Raw genomic sequence first — 20,315 nt, forward strand, 5'->3', positions numbered from 1 at the left:
TCTTTCTTGTCATTTCAACAGTTTCTCTACTTCTCTTTTTCCCTCAATTCAAAGCACTCCAAGAAATCCCATAATAACATCATTAACTAGAATTCAGACCTCAGGAATTGATAAGGCTCTTGATGTGAGTTCTACTAGAATACTCTCTTTCAATGTTCATCCATCTTATTGTCTTAATCAAACACTAAACAACAATTTTCATTTATGTCACCACTTCTCCATCTCCATCTCCATTTTCCCACATTCCTAACAGTCAAACTAATCCAAATTAACATTTCTAAACCAAAATTTAAGGTCCAATCATGCACAAATCACCACCAAATACTCACAATGAACAAAAAATTCCATTCTCTAATACATAAATGATAAGTAAATGGTGTCAGCTAAAACAATCAGAATTCAGACACAAAAAAGTAGTTATCCAGGATACTAAACAGACAACTACCAAGCACTTCATAGAATCCCAACAAAGGCACCAAAGAAAGAAAAATCATCAATAGCAAAGCACAGTGTTTTGAGATTCCAAAATCTTCTACTTCTATGAGTATGAGATTACCACCAAGCTCCTCTTCTTCCAAGCAATGCCAAATTAACATTTATAAACAAAAAATTGAAGTACAACCACTCACAAATCACCAAAACAAGTCCTCTACAAACAACAAAATTCATTCCATGTATTTTCATCCATTAAAAAATAAATGGCAACAGCTAAACAATAAGAATTCAACAAGAACCCATTCTCCGGGATACTCAACACACCACCAACTAATTCACCATAAGCTATACACACAATACACAACAAAGAAACCAAAGAGAAAAGGAAAAAACATCAACAAAGAAGCAAAGGGTTGAGAATCCAAAACCTTATTCCATTATCATGACACCACCACCAAGCTCCTCCTCCTCCTCCTCCTCCTCCTCATCCAATGGCCTCCAGCGAATCTCAGAAAGCACCACCTCCAAAAAGGGAAGTGCTTCACAAGGCTTGCCAGCAAAACAAGTCAGTAAAAAAAAAATCAACAAAAAAGTCTCATTTTTCATGAATCACACCGCGGAGCTCCCGACGAAAGAGAGCAAACCCGCGCCAGCGCCATCCTGGTCCTCCAGAAGCAGATCCTCCGTCATCCTAAACGCAGCGTGCAACCCAATCAGCACGGCGGCGATGACCAACGAAACAAGCACATTCAAGCCCACATCAGTCAACACCAAGGCAACGATAGTGACCACCGAGAGCACAGCGAGCACGATCCGATCATCGACCTCCCGGCCGAAGACCGTCACCGGTTCGTTGCGGAAGAAAAAGAGGAAGAACCATGCGATGAACACAGCCAGGAAAACGATCATGGACACTGGGTGCCATAGAAGCCCGACGAAGACGATGAGGAGCACGACGAGGGCGTAGTTCACGCGAAAGTAGGCAAGGTTGCGCCGGACCCGTGCCATGGCTTCGCCATAGCTATAGGGCCTTGCGAAGGCCTTAGGATCGAAGAGCTCACGCCATGGCCGCCTGGTCGACATGAGGGCCTGGCCACGGTCCCTGGCGCGGGAGAAGACATCAATGGCGCGAGATCCGGAGCTTCCCGGCGACGACGAGGTGGGTATCGTGCCGTAGCCAGACGGCATAGTGAAGGAGAACGAAAACCTAGCGCTGTCCCAAACCCTAACCCTAATTCCAGCGGAGAAGCTCCTTCGTTTTCTTCAACCCCGTTTGCCGGCGGAGACGAAGGATCTCAAAGGGTTAAGAGGTGGAGGTTATGTATGGGCTAAATAGGACACGTGGCATGATTTTAAGGGTTGTTGGATTTATAATGAAAAAAATACAAAAAAGCACTTGTCATAATTTTTTTTTATTATTATTTTTTTTTTTTTTAGGACTTGTTAATTTAATTGAAACTAAGAATGAAGTGAAGGCAATAAGTGTTCATACACTCATGCAATGTATAGATAGGGCTTGGAGTCGAAATATCATTTTCATGTACTAGAGTATGGGTAGGCACAGGTCAAAATCCATTTTCACATATTTTAACAGTGTGAGACTATAATATTAATATATTATTTTAGATACAGATAGCATGTTAATTCATTCTGCATGATAAATTTTTCAAGGATTATTAGACTTATTACAGTCATTATAATTGATGTATTTTTATACATATTTATTTTTTTTATCTTATCACTTTTGTTAGAAAAAAAATAACTTCTAAATAAGATATTTATCTAAATGAAATTAGTGGTGATGTATGTGTTTGTATATATATATATATATTGAGAAAATAGAAAAAGGACAAACAAATACAAATAGAATCAGATTGGATGGAGAATGATGGGAAATTGAATTAATTGGGAACGTGGCATTGTTTCAGTGTTGGTTAGTTAAGCTTTGCTCTGTTTGTCACCTTCTCTTTGAACTAACGGCTAGAATCCTATGATCACATAATTAAAAAATAATAATTTTCTTTTAATTTTGTGCATTTTAATGATACATTAATAAAACCATTAATAGGATCACACATCTGTTCACTTTTCATAGCTATACATTCACAAAAATTGGGGATCTGCAAGCCTAGAATTAAATAGGTAAAAATGAACCATTAAACATTGTAATCTGAATTTTCAACAAATAATAAATTTAGAAAAGAAAATTAATCCATATTTAAATTTTTTTCTGATCATACAACAAAAATTTAACTCTTCAACTAATAGAGAATTGCATCAATTTCATGAAGTTAATTAAGTGCAGTTAGCATCTGAAACCTTGAAACCATTAAACCATAAAAATTAAGTTACAACTGAAGAGAACTAGTTAATCACAATGTCAAAAGTCAACAACTAAGTTTCATTTACAATTGAAACTGGCAGCATGTCAAACATATGCATGGTAGTTAAAGAGGGCCAAGATAATCACCAGCCAAAGTTGCAAGTATTTGGAAGTGCCTATCAGACTCTATCCACTTGATGCCGAAGATCTTGAACCTAACCAAGGTGTCTTTCTCAAGCTTGGAATGCTTATCATTCAAAAACATCGGGTTATCGCCTGCACTGTACTGGTAATCCTTCATCGTCTTCTCCGATAGGAATATGCTTTCCATGGGACCAGATTTCAGAAATAGTCCCTGTTTTAGGATCTTGTCCACTGTGCCTACTAAGACCTCGCCCTTGCTCGGCTTCTGAGTGATGCAGGTGAAGGTCACCGGGAAAAGCACTTCACCGGTCATCTCCCGGACTTTTCCTTCACCAATTTTCTTTAATGCAGTTACTGCAACATAGTAGCCATGCTCCTTGGATGCTTTTCTGTTTGCGATATCCTCTAGAAGGCGGATGATTATTGCTTTTCGGAGCAGCAGTCCTTTTGCATCAAGCTTGTCAGGATCAATCAACACATTCCATGGCATTTCAACTTCGAGAAACACCATGCTTAATCTGTAAAAAGCTAACAACATAGAGAAACTTCCATTACTGCCATCTCAGAGAATGTTACATTTGCACAACAATACATATGGAATCTGATTCTTCATCGCATGAATATAAAAGATGATTATGACAGAAGGCTTTTCCTTGCAATAAAGATTAAAAGAATTCCACTAATGTCGAGAAGGAAAACTACAATAACCAGGATATCAAAAAATAAAACCACAATCAGAGGCAAGAGATATGGTAGTATATAAAACATTCCTGAGAACCAAAGACATCAACAGTAATATAGTATTATGTGATTTTCATTTAATCTTACAAGGATTACTATTTGCCCTGTACCACCAAACATTCCTTCAATTAGTTCTTTTGTGGCAAAGCTGACGTTAGAAAAACTATAAGACACCGGAAAATACAATAATCCCTCCAAAGTACAGATAATTACAGGAAAATTTTCCGTAGACAAAGAAATAGGATCAATGAAATCATAATTAGATGTGTGGGCTAATGACATATCACATTAAAGGTATAATATGAACTATTTGCAAAGGTTTCTAAACTAGTTAATATTGCATAGCAAAAGATCAGCTGACCTAGTCATAGTCAGAATGTGTTAGCATTCAAACAAAAACGATTCAAAGTATACAATTACAATCAATGGCAATGAATATAACCTTATGTGAAATTTTTTTTTACCCAAAACAAATACAAATACAAAAACAAAAATCAAAACAACATCTTGTTTGCATCTCACACATATGATTCAAAATAGTGAATAAACATTGCTTCATAATCTCACTTGGGCTAAACATTAATTGGGAGGAAAATTCTAAACTTATCTCCCATTTTTAACACTTTACAAGAACTATAATCATCAACCCTAAAATAAAATAAATGCCACCACTCAACTAAAACCATAACACCAAACTATTAACACCTCCCAATCCAAGTCAATATGTGATTTTAGAGCATAATCTTCAACTATTCATGTTTCAATAGCTAGAATATTCAGTGGTAAATAGTTTTAATTAGTGCATTAATGGGTATGGTTTCAAGACAATTAGGGAAATGGAATGCCTATAAAAGCTTTTATTGAAGAGTTTCTTCTGGGTCTGAAAAGATAAAGAACACACATTTCACAAAGGCCTTGAATCAATTGACTAAATCAAAGCACAAAATAATTTAAAACACTGAAATCCAGATAGATTGGATATGCTGAACCGCAAATAAGACAGACCACACAAACAATTAACAGATTTCTTTTGCTAACAATAAAATAGGAAAAACCAAACCCTCGAACCCAATGATTCGCACATCAGAAGCCACGGCTGAATGTTTCATGCAAATGCACTTCTCTCACAATGATCATGAACAATTACCAGATTTTTGCCTTAACAAACACTAAGTTTAAAATCCATAAATTTCAGAAATCAATCAACTATGAACAGACCCCTTGAGCCTTATATCGACAAGCCATTGCTTCTTCAACACATGTTAAAGGCTTGTCGATGAAAAGAGAGCTCAATAGCCGAAGAACAAGCCTCTGACCAGTGGAAGAAGCTTAAACCATTATCGCCTGCTCTTCAGCCAAATGCTTGGATGAAGGAAGCTAAAAGCTAAGGAAAACAGAGAAAGACATCATAAAAGAAACCAAGCTCAAATCTTTGATTCCAATCAGTCCACCAAAAGAGAGCAATCAACGCCGGTATCAAAAGAAGCCAGAAAGTTGAGGAGCTCACCGGAATTCGACAAGGATCAACAAGGGGGAGGTCTCCGGCGAGATCGGAGAAGAAGGTCGAGGCGGTTCACGGCGATCCCCGATTGACCTCTTCTTCACCAGCACCGCTGAGCAGCAGGAAGAGAAGGGGTTAGGGTTTAAAAGAAACGAAATTTTTTCATAAAAGCCCTTGCTAATATCTTTATTTACAGGAAAAAAGTGTTAGTTTATTTCAGCCTTTCAATAAAGAAAAACTTATTCTTATATCCCAACCAAATTGAATAATTAATTAATACTATGAAATATTTGGGGAAAAAAAGCTGGGTAATCTTTTTGTGGCTTTTTTTTTTTAAATATTACAATTTTTTTAATTATATACCAAAAATAAAGTATCTTTTTCGATTAATTCTAAAAATGCATGAAAAAGTCATACGATGTCTTTACGTGAGTACTTTTTCGCATGAGTTATATTTAAATTTTCTTTTTTAATTTTATAATAGTTTTTTATATGAAATTTTACATTTACAACCTTACAAATTTTTTAAATTAATTTTTTTTCACAACTCTATTTAAATTTTACAATGGTTTTTATATAATATTTTACGTTTTAGTTCTTATAATTTTTTTAAATTAAAAATTTTTCTCACAACCCTATTTCTGATTGTCATAGTCGTCGGAATTGTCCCAATGCACCTGGTCCAAGTAGTCGTTCGTAATATGTGATTATCGTAATCTTTTTATAATATATATTATCATTTTCATCCGTTTAGAGTATGATATCAGCTTTTTTTTATTACAAATGATATATGTTAGAAAGAATTTAAATTAAAAAAATATATATATAAGGACTTAAACGTAAAATATTATATTAAAAAACCATTGTAAATTTTAAATAGGGCTGTGAGAAAAAAATTTAATTTAAAAAAATTATAAGGACTAAAATGTAAAATATTATATAAAAAAATCCATTGTAAAATTTAAATAGAGTTGTGAAAAAAAAATTAATTTAAAGAATTTGTAAGGTTGTAAATGTAAAATTTCATATAAAAAACTATTATAAAATTAAAAAGAAAATTTAAATATAACCATGTGCAAAAAAGTACCATGCAAAGTACACTGCATGCTTTTGCATGACTTTTCTAGTAATTAATCTAAAAAAAATACTTATTTTTGGTATATAATTAAAAAAATGCAATATTTAAAAAAATAGCCTCTTTTTGTTTTTACAGGTTTTTGGTTAGTAAGTTAAATACTTAAAATTAATAAAAGCCAGGTCAGTAATTTGGTGTTCATATATATATACCTTGTAAAATTTTAATTTGCTCAATTACTGTTTGTTAATGTATCATATGTAATTCTAGAAATCTCGTTATTTATTTACTGGATGATTGAATTATTAAATAAAAAAATATTTTTATCACTCACTTTGAAATTTCCAATGTATATATATATATATATATATATATAAGAGATTAAATAAAAACCACACAGTGAAGTAGTGAGCACCTTTACAGTAACAATGTTTATATTTAACTAAATTCACAGTAAAAAGCTAGAAATAGTAACAAACAATTAGCACTTAATACAAAAACAACTGACCAGGGGATCAGTCAATTAAAAGAACAGGTGAATAATTCACATGTAAAATTATGAAAAATTTCAAAATTCAACTCAGTATTGATGCTTTACAATTTGAATCAGTGTTTAAGACAAAAGCATATAAATTACACACCAATTCAAACATCTAAATCTAAACAAGTGATCTGATCAAACAAGATTGCACAAATAGTTCACTGTGAATCAAGGGAAGCCAAATGCAGCCTACCACAGTACAACCCTTTGCAGTAACTTGGTAAATATAGATCTAATGAAGATGTAACCTTGTAAACGTGGGAGAATACATTAAAGACTGAATAAACTTATAAAACCAAAGATCAAGTGGCCGAAAAATGTATTACATGGATCCCCGGTCATCGCATATAATATTACGCTTTTGCTTTTGCTGGTCTGTGCCATGAAATTTCCTTCCTGCTTCAACAGCTTCCCTGTTTATATGAACATAAAGAGTAAGATAACGACATTATGATTATGAGCGTGAACACAATTTCAAGAATGAAGCAAAATTTTGAGTTCGTATTTTCTATTATCTTTGAATCAGTGAAATTTTTTTTGCTCTCTCCATTCCTTTTTATCTGTCACAAATTCATGTTTCTTTTTATCTATCATTTTTCTAACATCAAAAAACATTTATGATTTTTTTTTCCAAATTACTCTTAATATTTCATTCAACTTTCTTGTTGGAATTAAATACGAGAGAGAAATATGAAAATATAAATTAGGGATAATTTTGAAAAAAAAAAAACTAATTTTTTATAAAATTTTGTGAAATAACTAAGTTTTTTAGTACGTGAGATTCGGTTAACCACGACAGATAAAAAGAAACAAAGGGAGTAACATTTAGTATTTCAACCTTCAGAGAATGCGTAACGTTCTAGATTTATAGAGCTTATCCACATGCATCTTTATTGCTATGTTGTGCTTATCCAATGGTTCATTACAATGAACTCAGTATAGAATATCCTACTTCACAAAACATCAGCAGAATAACTCTAGAATCTAAGTTTTTTAATTTTCTTTTTTCAGACCGAAAAATGAGCGTACACATCCATAGATAAATGAATAAATATCACTGGAAGTATTTACCTGAAAGCATTCACCAGCTCTTTATTTTCAGGGTCTAGTCTCACACCCTCATAAAAGGCATTTGCAGCTTCATCAAATCTCTGCAATACGAAAGGAATTATATATATACGAAAGTTTAATTAACAGATAAGAATGCATGATAAAGCTTACTTCTAATTGACGTAACGCAGCTCCTTCCCTGTAGCAAGCTTTAGGCCAATCTGGCTTTAGAGCTCTGCAAGCCTTGGCATCAGTTAAGGCCTGATCAGCTTGTCCCAAACGCAACCAACAAAGACTTCTATTTGATAGCAAAGTAGCCTCGGTAGGATCCAGATCTATAGCCTAGAAGGGAAACAATGGAAATGCGTCAAAATTTTATTTATATGGCCGCCACCGGTCAATCAACTCTAAAGCAGATCATTCATCACTTTCAATTGTGCCCTTGGTGTCCAACTCAGTATTTATTTAGCATTAATTATTAAGTACAAGCCACAAACATCACTGAGAGAACTGGCTTGAATGATCTTAAGGCTTGAATGATCTTAATGTGCCAAAGAAAAACTTGGCAACTTAGCATTTTCAAAAATTAAAAAAGATTAAGAAAGAATTTCTTCTAGCAAGTTGACATTAATATACTTATCAAGAGAGGAGGATTTGGAGTTCAAGAAACGATGCTAAATTGCCAAGTCTTATATCATGTTCTTACTCGACAATTCTTCACTTATCAGAGTAATGACCAGCATCAGAATTGAAAATGTCCTCATACACTTAAGCTTAAGTCTTGAATTGGCTGACTTTTACACAGCAGAGGAGTAACAACAGAAACTCCCAAGAGGAACTTAAATGGGATATGATAACACTGAAAGCAATATAACTATAACTGAGATACCTGAGTATATGCATAAATTGCAGAAAGATAATCTTTTCTTCTAAAGGCCTCTTCCCCTCTGGATTTAGCTTCCAATGAATTCTTCTTTGCTTCTGGTGTTACCTGCAGAAATGATTCAGTACATTTGCAGGCTCTATACATAATTTTAGCTAGCAAATAAGTATGTTCTTTAAAAGTTTGAAAATGAGGCAGTCCAAGTAAAGATTATTATATCATCAAAAAAGTATCTTACTGGAACACGTCCAGCAACATTAATGCATATATATATATATATATATAATTATGCATATTACACTTCAAATGGAGTAAATTGAAAATTATAGTTATGCATAGAAAGAGGTATCAATAAGCACGCATAAGAAAATTTCATTAAAAAAAAACCATAAAGAAATCGCTGCTATATTCAACAAACTATCAATGTATGAGTGCACGTGATCAGAACTAATAATAAACCAGAGTAGAAGACAGAAGTGGCACCTCAATAGTCTTCTTCATATTCTGCGCATCAGTATGTTCAGAGCTTGGTTCCTTCATGTTAACCTACAAGAAGTTTCAGTTTATTAGCAATGTATCAGCAACCAATAGCTGATTAGGATTGGCATATACACACAATCTACACACCACATGTACAAGCATGCTCATGCCAAGAGATGCAAGTCCATACCAAAGCAAGAACAAACTCTAAGATGCAAGTTAAGTTGCATATGAAGCATCAAAGGTCTACAAGATCACAATATACTAAAAAAGGAGCAATTTACCTGTTCATTGGTCCTAACTGATTGCATGTGTTCAATGATTCCATCAACACTCCATTTTGAAATATTTGGAATAGGAGATGTTACAGGAAGAAGAATTTCAACCACTTCCCTATCACCTCTCATTGCAGCAGCTTCTACTGGTTTGACACCATCCTGCACCCAAACACATTTTGATCATTTTAGTGGTACCTTTTGGTATTTGGGTATTATAAAACATCACATGTATACATAAAAAGATTAATAAAATTGACAAATGATATATTCCAAGGACCAACACCATCTTGCACTTTGCCAATGACTAAAGGATCAAGAAACCATGTTAATGTCAGCAGATACTTCTTAAATCTCATTTGGGGGATTGAGATAGACTGCAATAAAATTATGTGAAAATAAATTTTAAAAAATAGCCCAGACATTCGTTGTATAAAATCGTTCTTGGACATATCTCAAGGTATAAGTTTTGGACACAAGACAGAACTTTGCATACTTATAGTTCAATACAGTAAATCAGGAGGGATCCTTCACCAATCAGTCCATGCTTAAAAATGAATATCTTGTTAAAAAGTGTGGCTACTTTTCGTAAATATGATGACCTGTGGATAACTGCTCTAATAAAATTTATAAAAAGCAGCCAAATCCATACAAATAATTGTTTATTTTACCACAATAGATTGGGCCTGATGGTTTTACTTAAAAGGCACCTCACATGCTTGAATGCAAGACATATATAACACCTCCCTTGTAGTAAGAACTGCCACAAACGCATATTAAATCAAACATTTTATAATACTTAGAAGTCTGTGGCAACAAACCTCATCAGCAATATTGGGGTCTCCTCCAGCGTTAAGTAAACAATTCACAATTTCTTTGCTTCCAATATCAGCCGCCACATGCATTGGAGTTGCTCCACCTGCCACAATATTTGGGTTTGCTCCAGCCTATGCAAAAAGAAAATAAAAACTGCAGTCAACATTTCAGAAATAATAAAAAATACTTTACGTTCATATACAAATGAGTCTTCACCATTTTCCAACAAAATAGTTTGCCTGTGCAGCAAAACTCCAAGTACCTGAATTAATAGTTCCAAACATGGCAATGATCCAGCTGCAACTGATGATAATAAGGGAGTAATACCATCATCAGTTTCAATGTTCGGCTACAAGAAAGTAGATAGGAGATGTGAGTTGTAAGATAAAATCCCTGAGATTAACAGGCTAGTGAAAATCCAGAAATTAAATGGAAGCTTAGCCATGAATAGAAGAAATTACAAGCCATCTAAAGATATGTAATTTTCATGCCCAAAATCCATAACAAACTATTGAAGATGTTTGATAGGCATTTGCAATAATAGATCACCTAAGACATAAAAGGAGAGATAGAAACTAATCAAGTAAAGTTAAGAAGTTTTGGAAATAAAAATAAAGGGACAACCCCCATCTTTCCATATCCAAACAATATATGGCCTTAACCCCTTATCCATTACTTGCTTTCAGCAACCTTATTGCAACATCCTTGCTAAGCGATGATGACAAGAATAATAATAGAGAATCAGGTGCAATTTATAGGATTGTATCACATCAAATTTTGCAAAAGTTTTGTGCATCATCTTAAATCGTCTTGCCGTTTTATCTTAAAAATTGTCTCTAGTCTATTTTCCATGCCTTCCAATTGAATGTCCAACAATTTTGTGTGATAACAATTGTGCTAAGATATATACTATTATCTATATTATTAAGGGAAGAAGATGAAGGATCAACTAATATTTTGAGCTTAAAACACATTTACTAATTACAGAATTGTACAAAACATGCATATGCAACTTAGAACAAAAATAAGTCCAAAATCAAAATACCAAGCAAATAAACACTAACATTGGCAGAGTTTTCTAACAAAATCTTCACAGCTTCTTGTTGGCCATGGCCAGCCGCCCAAACTAATGGGGTACCAGAATCACTTTGTGAATCCACGACAATCCCTTTCGAGAGTAAAAAGTTCAGCAACTCAATGTTCCCTGCATATATGGCTCCATTTCAGATTCAATTGAATAGCATAAATAAGGAAAATACTTGTTAGAGGCAAGAAAAATAAGCATTTAAGAGAGATAAGCATATATTAAAAAAGAAGATGACATTCAACAGTGGCTATATTATTTTTCTATAATAATTTTATCAGCTAATTTCTGTGATTAGCTTACAACAGGATTATATATATATATATATATATATTGACACACATCTCAAAGTTCAGACAGATAATTAGACAATGAAGTTCTTATTTAGAGAAAAATCCTTCAGGAAAGCAAAAGAAAGAAATAAATAATGCCTCATTTATATTTCTCTCAGCTTTAACCATGCCCAATGACATATCAAACCCCTTCCAACCTTCACAACTGATGTTGTTTTGGTCCTCTATAAGCTTTTCTAACTTCAACAATCAAATCAACAAGATTGAGGCAAACATCAATCGATCAACTCAAGGCCTGATATATCACACCATAAACGCAAGACCCATGCTTTGCAAGTTCCTTTTTTTAAAATATTTTTAGAATAAATCAAAAGTTTGATATGGCATAGCTTATTCTTGGCAGTAAACCACATCTAGAAAGACGAGGGCAAAATGACTTGTATAACCATTTGCAACTATAAATCTTACGTTTCCTTCTCAAAACAAACATATGGCATAATCTCATGAATACATCACCAACTCAGGACATGAACATTTACTGCTTGATACAGCATTAAAATGAAAATAAATATTTCTGAAAGCTCTTTTTAGACAAATCCAACTTTAAGTTTGATCATGGATAGGCAAGCAAACCTATTCCAGCGGCATGGTGTAAAGGAGTTGCTCCTAAGTCACTGGAAATTGAAGGATCTGCCCCTTGCTCAAGGAGATATTTTGCAACATCAAAATGTCCTTGACGAGAAGCATGAAGTAAAGGAGTCTCACCTGCCAAGCAACAATTGGCGTCAACAAAATGGCTGCATATATACCATACACGTGAAACACTAGGATCACAACACATTTAACATGAGTGAGCTGTGTAAGGTAAAATATTATGAATAATCAATGTAAATAGATGTTTAGCATAGATAATAAGTATCAACAAGATGTAAGTACAACTACGGTAATGAATCACCAGATGTAGTGAAATATGACAACAAAATTGGTCTAGCAAAGCAGAGGTCATTGTTCAACAACTAAATTATCAATCTTTGCTCATTCAATTCAAGCAACAAACTTGTGTTTCTCTTATCCACATAAATTCACGAGACTTCTGTCTAAGTCTCTAAATGAAAACAGTTCATTGCTCCAGAATTTTCATGGATAAAGCTACCTATCTTGATGATGTCAAAATGAACAAAAAAAAGCTCAAAGGTCATCTAGCCATAGAATTCACCACATCATCAGTCACTCGAACCAGCTAAAATAAAATAACTCCCTATTACCAAGATTGGAAAAAAGGATCAAAACCATAAGGAGCATACCATCCTCATCCTTCACATCAACATCAAGCTTCAATTCTTCGAGCAAGTACTTGCATACCTCGATCCTGCCCTCCCTTGCAGCAAAATGGAGCGCAGTCCTTTTGTTCGCATCCTTGACATCAGCCACTGTTCTCTGCACCCCTTTCCCTTCGTCAAGCTGCATTGCAAGTTCTACAAAATCCCAGTCCTATGCATCAAAAACATCCCAAAAAAAAAAAAAATTACAATACAACTAGAAGCCAAGATCAAGATCCATACTCTTGAAGAGGCCAAGGTTCCCAGCTTGGGCGGCTTCCAAAAACTCCTGGACCTTCTGCCGAACTGAAACCGGAGACAAAGGAACACATAAGAGTGAAACAAGAAGAAGGCGATCAAAGAAAGGAGATTTCCTGGGATCAGTGGATCACCTGCAAGAGCTGTGGATGCGTCGGCTTCCATGGCTGGATCCAAGGAGAAGCTTGCAAGGCTTCAAGCACTCTGAGAGCGAGGAAAGCTTCGATCTTTGGTTCTCCCTCGCTGGAGACGGGGCTTATTAGAAGGGTTTTTCGAGGTAGGGTTTCTTCCAGAGGGAGTAAACAGTAATTTCATACTCTTTTATAGATGATCTCCAAAATATTATCCATAATTTATTATTATTTTTTTGGGATTTCTATATTGACTAAAATTGTACAAAAAATAATGCTCAAAATAAATATCTTAAATTATGATTAAATATTTTTAATTAAGGATAATTGTTTATTCAAATTCATTATTTTTTAACATCTCATGGTAAATTTTTTTTAATTATGTAAAATTTAACAATTCTAACTCAATAAAATTGTAAATATGTTTTCGTTAAAATGTAATGCTCAAGCTTGCTCAATTTTCTAAATTAAATTTTTTTAATAATATGAAAGTCAAATGTTTAAATCACTCAACCATTATAATGGCGGTAGGCTGGTAGCTAAGTTTATTTTTTTTACTAGTTAAGATCTCTATTTGATAAGTAAAAATTTTATGAGCGAACAATTCTTGATACGCACTGTACCATGAGAAATCATTTTCTATATAAATTCTCATATGAGTTTTTTTAATAGAACTTCAATAGGCAATAAATGTAAACACCACGAGATGTGAAGCAATATTGTACTAAACAAATATAGTTAACTATCATTTGCAATACAACAAGTTTTTTTTGTGAAGAAAAGTAATATATGAACTCATTAGTAGATCTTCATAAATAGACTGTGAGGTCTTTCGACCCCCACTTTTTTTTCAAAAAATTTATAGTAAATATATATATATACATGTTAAACATATATTTTTAATAATGTGGACCTCATAAACCTTTAAGTTTTTTATTAGACTAAACACGTTATGGAGTAACATTGAAAAGACTCATTTGTCAGTTTTAACAACAATATAAGTATATTTTATTTTAAAAATTCATCAAAAAATAGTTATAAAAAATATTTTTTATTATTTCCGTATTGTATAATCAAAAAAGTTATTAATATGTATTTATGATATAAATTTATACTATAATATATGTGTATATATATATATATATATATATGAGAAAAGTAACTCCGTGGACGTTCCATGGACAAGCACAGTAATTTTTACCATGCTAGAGTGAGAGCTAATTATGAATTCGTTGGGTTGATTAATTTAGTTTTCAAATGATTGTTGTAGGTTTAGTAGAGGTGGACGGCTGAGATTGTTCTAGTTGCTATGCTGAAATTGATTGGATGGTTCAGATTAAAATACTGTACATCCCACTTTTCACTGATTGAGATCCAACGGCTCAGAGTTTCACTTCAATTCATAAGCACAGTATTACTATTCACTAAACAATGCAGAACCATTGGATTGAAATTTAACGGCCCAGAGCAACGTTCATAAATAGATTACAAATCTATGGACGTGCGTTACATAGGGGTGTACATGAGCCAAGCTACTCGTGAGCTACTCGAGATCGGCTCGGTTAATGCTCGAATTCGATTCGATTTTTCACGAGCCGAGCCGAGCTCGAGCTGCTCGTTTATGTTGATGAGTCGAGCTGGAGCCCAAAAACACTCAGCTCATGAGGCTCGCGAGCCTAAACGAGCTTTTATATATAAAATATTAAATTATTTATATATAAATTACAAAAATACATAATTATATAAATTATATAAAATTACAAAAATACTTATGTATACAAAGTAATCGAGCTTAAACGAGCTGAGCTCGAGCTACTTAAGCTTTTCAGCGAGCTGAGCTCGAGCACAAAAAAAAATAGCTTGAACAAGCTCGAGCCTTCGAATACTATACTCGAGCCGAGCTCGAGTCTGGTGATACTCGGCTCGGCTCGGCTCGTTTACAGCCCTACGTGCGTAGAGGATGCAATATATATATATATGGACCCAGTGTACAAAAATTCTGAATTTGCTAACAGTGTCACAATGATATACTAGTTTAAGAAATGGGTAATTGGGTGATTGCTTAGTGTTTTACCATTTTGTGTTTTTTAGACTAACTTATTTTTCACCTCATAGGATTAAATGGAGCAAATATCTCAATTAAGGGACTAAAATGAACTTTCCGTGATGCACATATATATATATATATATATATATAAAATATCACAAACTAGTGTTGATATTTGCTGACCCGCCTTTCTCACTAAAAAATAAAAATCATCACTTGAACCATCGAAGCAAAATCCATGGCGTTCGCCCCCGCCCTCCAGCTCCGCCTCCCTCTCCCACCCCCCTTCGCCTCCCATTCCCATCCCCTCAATCGTCCCTTTGCTTTCCCCCGACCCGCCAGGACCCATTTCTTGATCGTCCGTGCCGACCTCGGCTTCCGCGATGGAGACGATGCTAGCATCGGCGGAAGCACCACCATGAACAAGATCGTCGATAGGCTCAAGGAGTTTGGTTACATCGATGACGATATTGATACTCGGAGCGAAAAATCTCAACCGGAATTGAGTCCATTGGCTGTGAGGGACGACGAGGTTAGGTTTCCGTGGGAAAAGCCTTCGGTTGAGAAGGATGGGCAAGGGGCGTTGAGGAGGAAGCGGAGCAAAACTTCTCTGGCGGAGCTTATGCTGCCGGAAGGAGAGCTGCGGAGACTGCGGCATTTGGCGCTGCGGATAAAGTCTAAGGTTAGGATTAAAGGGAAAGCGGTCACGAATGCGGTTGTTGATGCGATTCATGAGAAGTGGCGCACGGAGGAGGTGGTGAGGATCAAGTGCGAGGGTGTTGTGACTTATAATATGAAGAAAGTCCATGAGGATTTGGAGGTCTGTTTTCTTTTGGGTAACGAAATAAAAATCTTATCTTGTTCTAATTTTGATATTTATATATAGTTTGTGCAATCCTCATAATCTCTTCAGTTATGCTCATGATATTTGTCATGACGTCACTGTAATGGTTTAACATATGTCTCCCATTTTACTTGTTTTCTCTTGCAAATGCAGTGAATATGCATTTCTTTGATTATGTGACTTATGTCTGTATGTTTTTTCTTTTGAGAAATGGATATTATGGATTTGATGATTCAATTGGACACACTTTTTTGGTTGTAGTTTATGACAAATTTGTGTAGGTCATCTACTGAAAAGAATTCTATAGTATATCTTTAATTTCTTCGCGTGTTTGATTGATTCCTTGCTGTTATGTTGATAACTCTTCTTTGTCATTAATCAGAGGAGAACCGGGGGTTTAGTGATATGGAGGTCAGGGGCTGCTATTTCTTTATATAGAGGTGTTAGCTATGGCATTCCTCGTCCAGAGAAGAAAAAGTACCTGGCTAATCAAATGAGTGGCGGGAATGGTGCCCCTTCATTCCAAAAATTGACCTTGCCTAGTGGGGATTCCCTGGGAGATAGCCAAGATGATATCATGCAAGGTCCTTCTGAAGATATACGGTCTTCAGCAGAGAGGAAAATAGATGCTGAATCACCTAAGAAAATTAATTATGAAGAAGAGATAGACAAGCTATTGGACAGTCTAGGTCCACGTTACACTGACTGGCCAGGGAGTGGCCCGTTCCCTGTTGATGCTGATTTACTTCCCGGTGTTGTTCCTGGTTACAAACCTCCATACCGCCTTCTTCCATATGGAGAAAGGCCATTTCTGGGATTTAAGGAGGCTGCAGACTTGCGGAGGCTTGCAAGGGTATTACCACCTCATTTTGCTCTTGGTAGGTGTAGTTTTTTTCCTTCTAATTGTTGAAACTTTTAAATGCCTGATGCCTAACAGTACACTTTCACATCAACAGGGAGGAGCAGGCGACATGAAGGATTAGCTGTAGCTATGGTGAAGTTGTGGCAAAGAAGTTCCATTGCAAAGGTTGCTTTGAAGCGTGGAGTGCAGCTTACAACTAGTGAAAGAATGGCCGAGGACATCAAGGTAATAATTCTTAAGTTCATGCCATTTTATTCCTGCAGAGTGCCTTGGTCTCCCTTTTTATAACTCCCACATAATTGCTGATCAGAGCAATTGTACATAATTTTAACCTGTAAAATACACTTCTATCTAGTTTCTTATATTTACAACACTGTTATTGGTTGCAGAAATTGACTGGGGGAATGCTTCTTTCCAGAACCAACGAGTTTCTTGTATTTTTCCGAGGAAAAAATTTCTTGGCCTTGGAAGTAGCGGAGGCATTAATTGAGAGGGAAAAATTAGCCAGGACTCTGCAAGATGAAGAAGAGCAGGCACGGTTAAGAGCTTCTTCTTCAGTTTTATTAAACATCGAGGACTTTGCACAGTCTGCCTCTGCTGGTACTCTTGGAGAGACACTTCAAGCTGATGCTCGATGGGGAGCTAAACTGGATGAGGATCATGAAAATAAAATGATGAGAGCTGTAGAAATTGCGAAGCGTACTCACATTGTGAAGAAGATTGAGAGAAAACTTTCTCTTGTAAGTATCTGGACCTTAATCATTTTGGAGTTTTATGGTATTTATTCTATTTTCAGACTATAATGGATGGTAAATGTTAAATGTCTCTGCCTTCTCTGAAAAGCTTGTTAATATCTCAGGATTGTAGAACATTTATATTGATTGATATTAATAATGTTCCTTGAAGGTGTCCTAAATTAAGAAGTGTTAAACACTGCCTGTGATCTTCCTCCCTGCCCATGGTTTGGATCAAATTCTTCTTTTTGTATTAAAATTTAGATGTTTATACCACTAAATAAGCTTCTCCAAGAAATTTGAAGATCTTCAACCACGCTCTATTTTATTTAGTGGTATTTTATCTTTTTAATTCTAAATTTATCAGACATTCACGTCAATGGTACCTAGGGGATAAAAATGAATAATGGCCTTAAAATTCCTGCCGTTCTTGCACTTTCTTGTTTAGCAGTTTGGTTGGAATAATAGAATAATCACATTAAAACCTTTCTAATTATTGATTTCTTGTCATCAATCTCTTTTGATATAACAGGCTGAGGAGAAGTTAATGAAAGCTGAAAAGGCTTTAGCCAAAGTGGAAGAATTCTTGAAGCCACTGGAACGAGCTTCAGAGCCTGAAAGCATAACTGATGAAGAGAGGTTCATGTTTCGCAAGCTTGGGATGAGGATGAAAGCCTTTTTACTCCTTGGTATTTGTCCTAAACTTATCTATTTATTTTCTCAGTTAATATCAACTTTTGTTTATGCTTGTTTTGAAGCATTGTATATTACAGAGATCTGTCTCCTTGATTCAAATGTCAAAAAGTGGATCATTTCATCGGAAAAGCTGTTTACATTTACCTATTGATTTTTTTCCTTAAAATGCAAGCTATGATCTTGTGAGTTTGCGTGAGGAAAAGACTTGCTGCCTTGTCTTCTTTCTGGATACCAGCTTATAATCTTATACAGCTGTTTTCCAATCCTTAAAACAAACTCTGTTCTCCCTCTCATTTTTTCAAACTGCTATCATTGTATTCATTGTTTTGATCCCATAAATTTATCAAGACACATTGGTTTATGTTTCAGGAAGAAGAGGAGTTTTTGATGGCACTGTCGAAAACATGCACTTGCATTGGAAATACAGGGAACTAGTGAAGGTTCTTGTGAAAGCCAAGACATTTTCACAAGTCAGAGGTATCGCCTTGTCACTTGAAGCTGAAAGTGGGGGTGTCTTGGTTTCTGTGGACAAGGTCTCTAAGGGTTTTGCCATCATTGTGTACCGAGGAAAGGACTATCGACGACCTTCTGTTTTGAGGCCCAAAAATCTATTAACAAAAAGAAAAGCTCTAGCTCGATCTATCGAGCTTCAGAGGCATGAGGTAATTTACATTATAATCAAACAACATAATTGCATTTAAGACTCATATTAGCCAACCTCACACCAGTAAGGATTTCATTTCTGGATTATAGCAAAACAATGACAACATAGATTTCTTTATGCGGATTCTAATGATTTAACTTTTGGTGTTTTGTTATTCTGATGGTTGCTTTATTTATTGGTGTCAATCTTGTCAAACAGGCACTTAGCAACCACATTACAAATTTACAAACAAAAGTGAAGAAGTTGAAATCAGAGCTGGTATGGATGTTGCATATGATTTCATTCATATTACGTTACTATGAAAATCAAGACAAATTTATTATCTGGTTTGTTTTTACTAAAAGGTTCTTCTTCCTTTCAATTATGAGCAGAACGAAATGGAAGATGTCAATGATCAAGGCGACGAAGACTTGTATGCTAAGTTGGATTCTGCGTACGCAACTGAGGACGAAGAAGAAACAGAGGTTATCATCTATGTGCCTTGTATTATTCTTTTTAGATTCAATAACTCGATTAAGACACGCAATGTCCTTTAAAGTAAACCGCCACCTGTTGTCCTTCATTTCCAGCAAAAACGTTTCTAGTTTTCAATGGTTTTGAGCTATGACAAGTTTTTACAAACTTCTGTTGTTGTTGTTTTTCTTCTAGGATGAGGGTGATGAAACATACCTTGGAACTTTCAATACCGGTAAAGACTCCGCCGATGTTGACGGCACCGAAAATGTTGACTTTGATGCTTATGATGATGATAAGGAGCACAACAATTTTGATAACAAAGATGAACAATCTGATGAAGATTACTCGAGTGATAACACTGACCCTGCATTGAGCTTTTGTTATGATAAACAAAGTGAACTGCCAGAACCTCTTTCTGACCCTTCTAATTTGTGCATATGATTCAGAAAATACTTATCCAGTGGATTTTGAATTTTTTTGGTCAATTTTGATCTCATTGTAAATTATCATCAGTAAGCTTCAAGCTTAAAATATTGTTGTGATTTGTAACCTATATTTGTCTTCTGTTATAAACATTTACTGACAAACAATAAAGATGAATATTTTTTCAGGGCTATACATCATCTTCAGATATCAAGCTAACTTTACCAAAAGAAAAAACAA

General features: G+C 35.0%; 4 protein-coding genes across 5 annotated transcripts; 1 reads left to right on the forward strand and 3 right to left on the reverse strand.

Moving 5' to 3' along the window:
* Positions 1 to 572: 572 nt before the first annotated feature.
* LOC120283457 (PRA1 family protein E-like) lies at positions 573 to 1,741 on the reverse strand. The gene has a single exon (XM_039290154.1). The coding sequence runs from the start codon at positions 1,621 to 1,623 to the stop codon at positions 1,045 to 1,047; it is 579 nt and encodes a 192-aa protein (XP_039146088.1). The 5' UTR covers positions 1,624 to 1,741; the 3' UTR covers positions 573 to 1,044.
* A 1,049-nt stretch (positions 1,742 to 2,790) lies between these two features.
* Positions 2,791 to 5,270, reverse strand: LOC120283350 (DNA-directed RNA polymerase V subunit 7). 2 transcript variants are annotated; one of them, XM_039290009.1, is made up of 2 exons: positions 5,151 to 5,270; positions 2,791 to 3,420 (listed from the first exon to the last, which is right to left on the reverse strand). In XM_039290009.1, the coding sequence occupies exon 2, from the start codon at positions 3,411 to 3,413 to the stop codon at positions 2,883 to 2,885; it is 531 nt and encodes a 176-aa protein (XP_039145943.1). In that variant the 5' UTR covers positions 3,414 to 3,420; positions 5,151 to 5,270; the 3' UTR covers positions 2,791 to 2,882. The 2 variants fall into 2 exon arrangements, with proteins under 2 accessions (XP_039145943.1, XP_039145942.1); XM_039290008.1 differs by having other exon boundaries at positions 2,791 to 3,430.
* Positions 5,271 to 6,809: 1,539 nt separating this feature from the next.
* Positions 6,810 to 13,503, reverse strand: LOC120250598 (ankyrin-1). The gene is made up of 13 exons (XM_039259423.1): positions 13,353 to 13,503; positions 13,204 to 13,266; positions 12,946 to 13,116; positions 12,275 to 12,406; positions 11,329 to 11,468; positions 10,527 to 10,613; positions 10,270 to 10,395; positions 9,458 to 9,610; positions 9,177 to 9,239; positions 8,700 to 8,801; positions 7,982 to 8,152; positions 7,832 to 7,911; positions 6,810 to 7,173 (listed from the first exon to the last, which is right to left on the reverse strand). Exons 1-13 carry the CDS (start codon positions 13,381 to 13,383, stop codon positions 7,083 to 7,085), a joined length of 1,410 nt encoding a protein of 469 aa, XP_039115357.1. The 5' UTR covers positions 13,384 to 13,503; the 3' UTR covers positions 6,810 to 7,082.
* A 2,079-nt stretch (positions 13,504 to 15,582) lies between these two features.
* LOC120249532 (CRM-domain containing factor CFM3, chloroplastic/mitochondrial-like) lies at positions 15,583 to 20,268 on the forward strand. The gene is made up of 9 exons (XM_039258073.1): positions 15,583 to 16,216; positions 16,623 to 17,118; positions 17,197 to 17,327; positions 17,492 to 17,842; positions 18,369 to 18,525; positions 18,902 to 19,194; positions 19,395 to 19,454; positions 19,568 to 19,660; positions 19,845 to 20,268. Exons 1-9 carry the CDS (start codon positions 15,635 to 15,637, stop codon positions 20,091 to 20,093), a joined length of 2,412 nt encoding a protein of 803 aa, XP_039114007.1. The 5' UTR covers positions 15,583 to 15,634; the 3' UTR covers positions 20,094 to 20,268.
* Positions 20,269 to 20,315: the final 47 nt, after the last annotated feature.

This window comes from Dioscorea cayenensis, chromosome 19 (genome assembly GCF_009730915.1).
Source record: "Dioscorea cayenensis subsp. rotundata cultivar TDr96_F1 chromosome 19, TDr96_F1_v2_PseudoChromosome.rev07_lg8_w22 25.fasta, whole genome shotgun sequence".
NCBI lineage: Eukaryota > Viridiplantae > Streptophyta > Magnoliopsida > Dioscoreales > Dioscoreaceae > Dioscorea > Dioscorea cayenensis.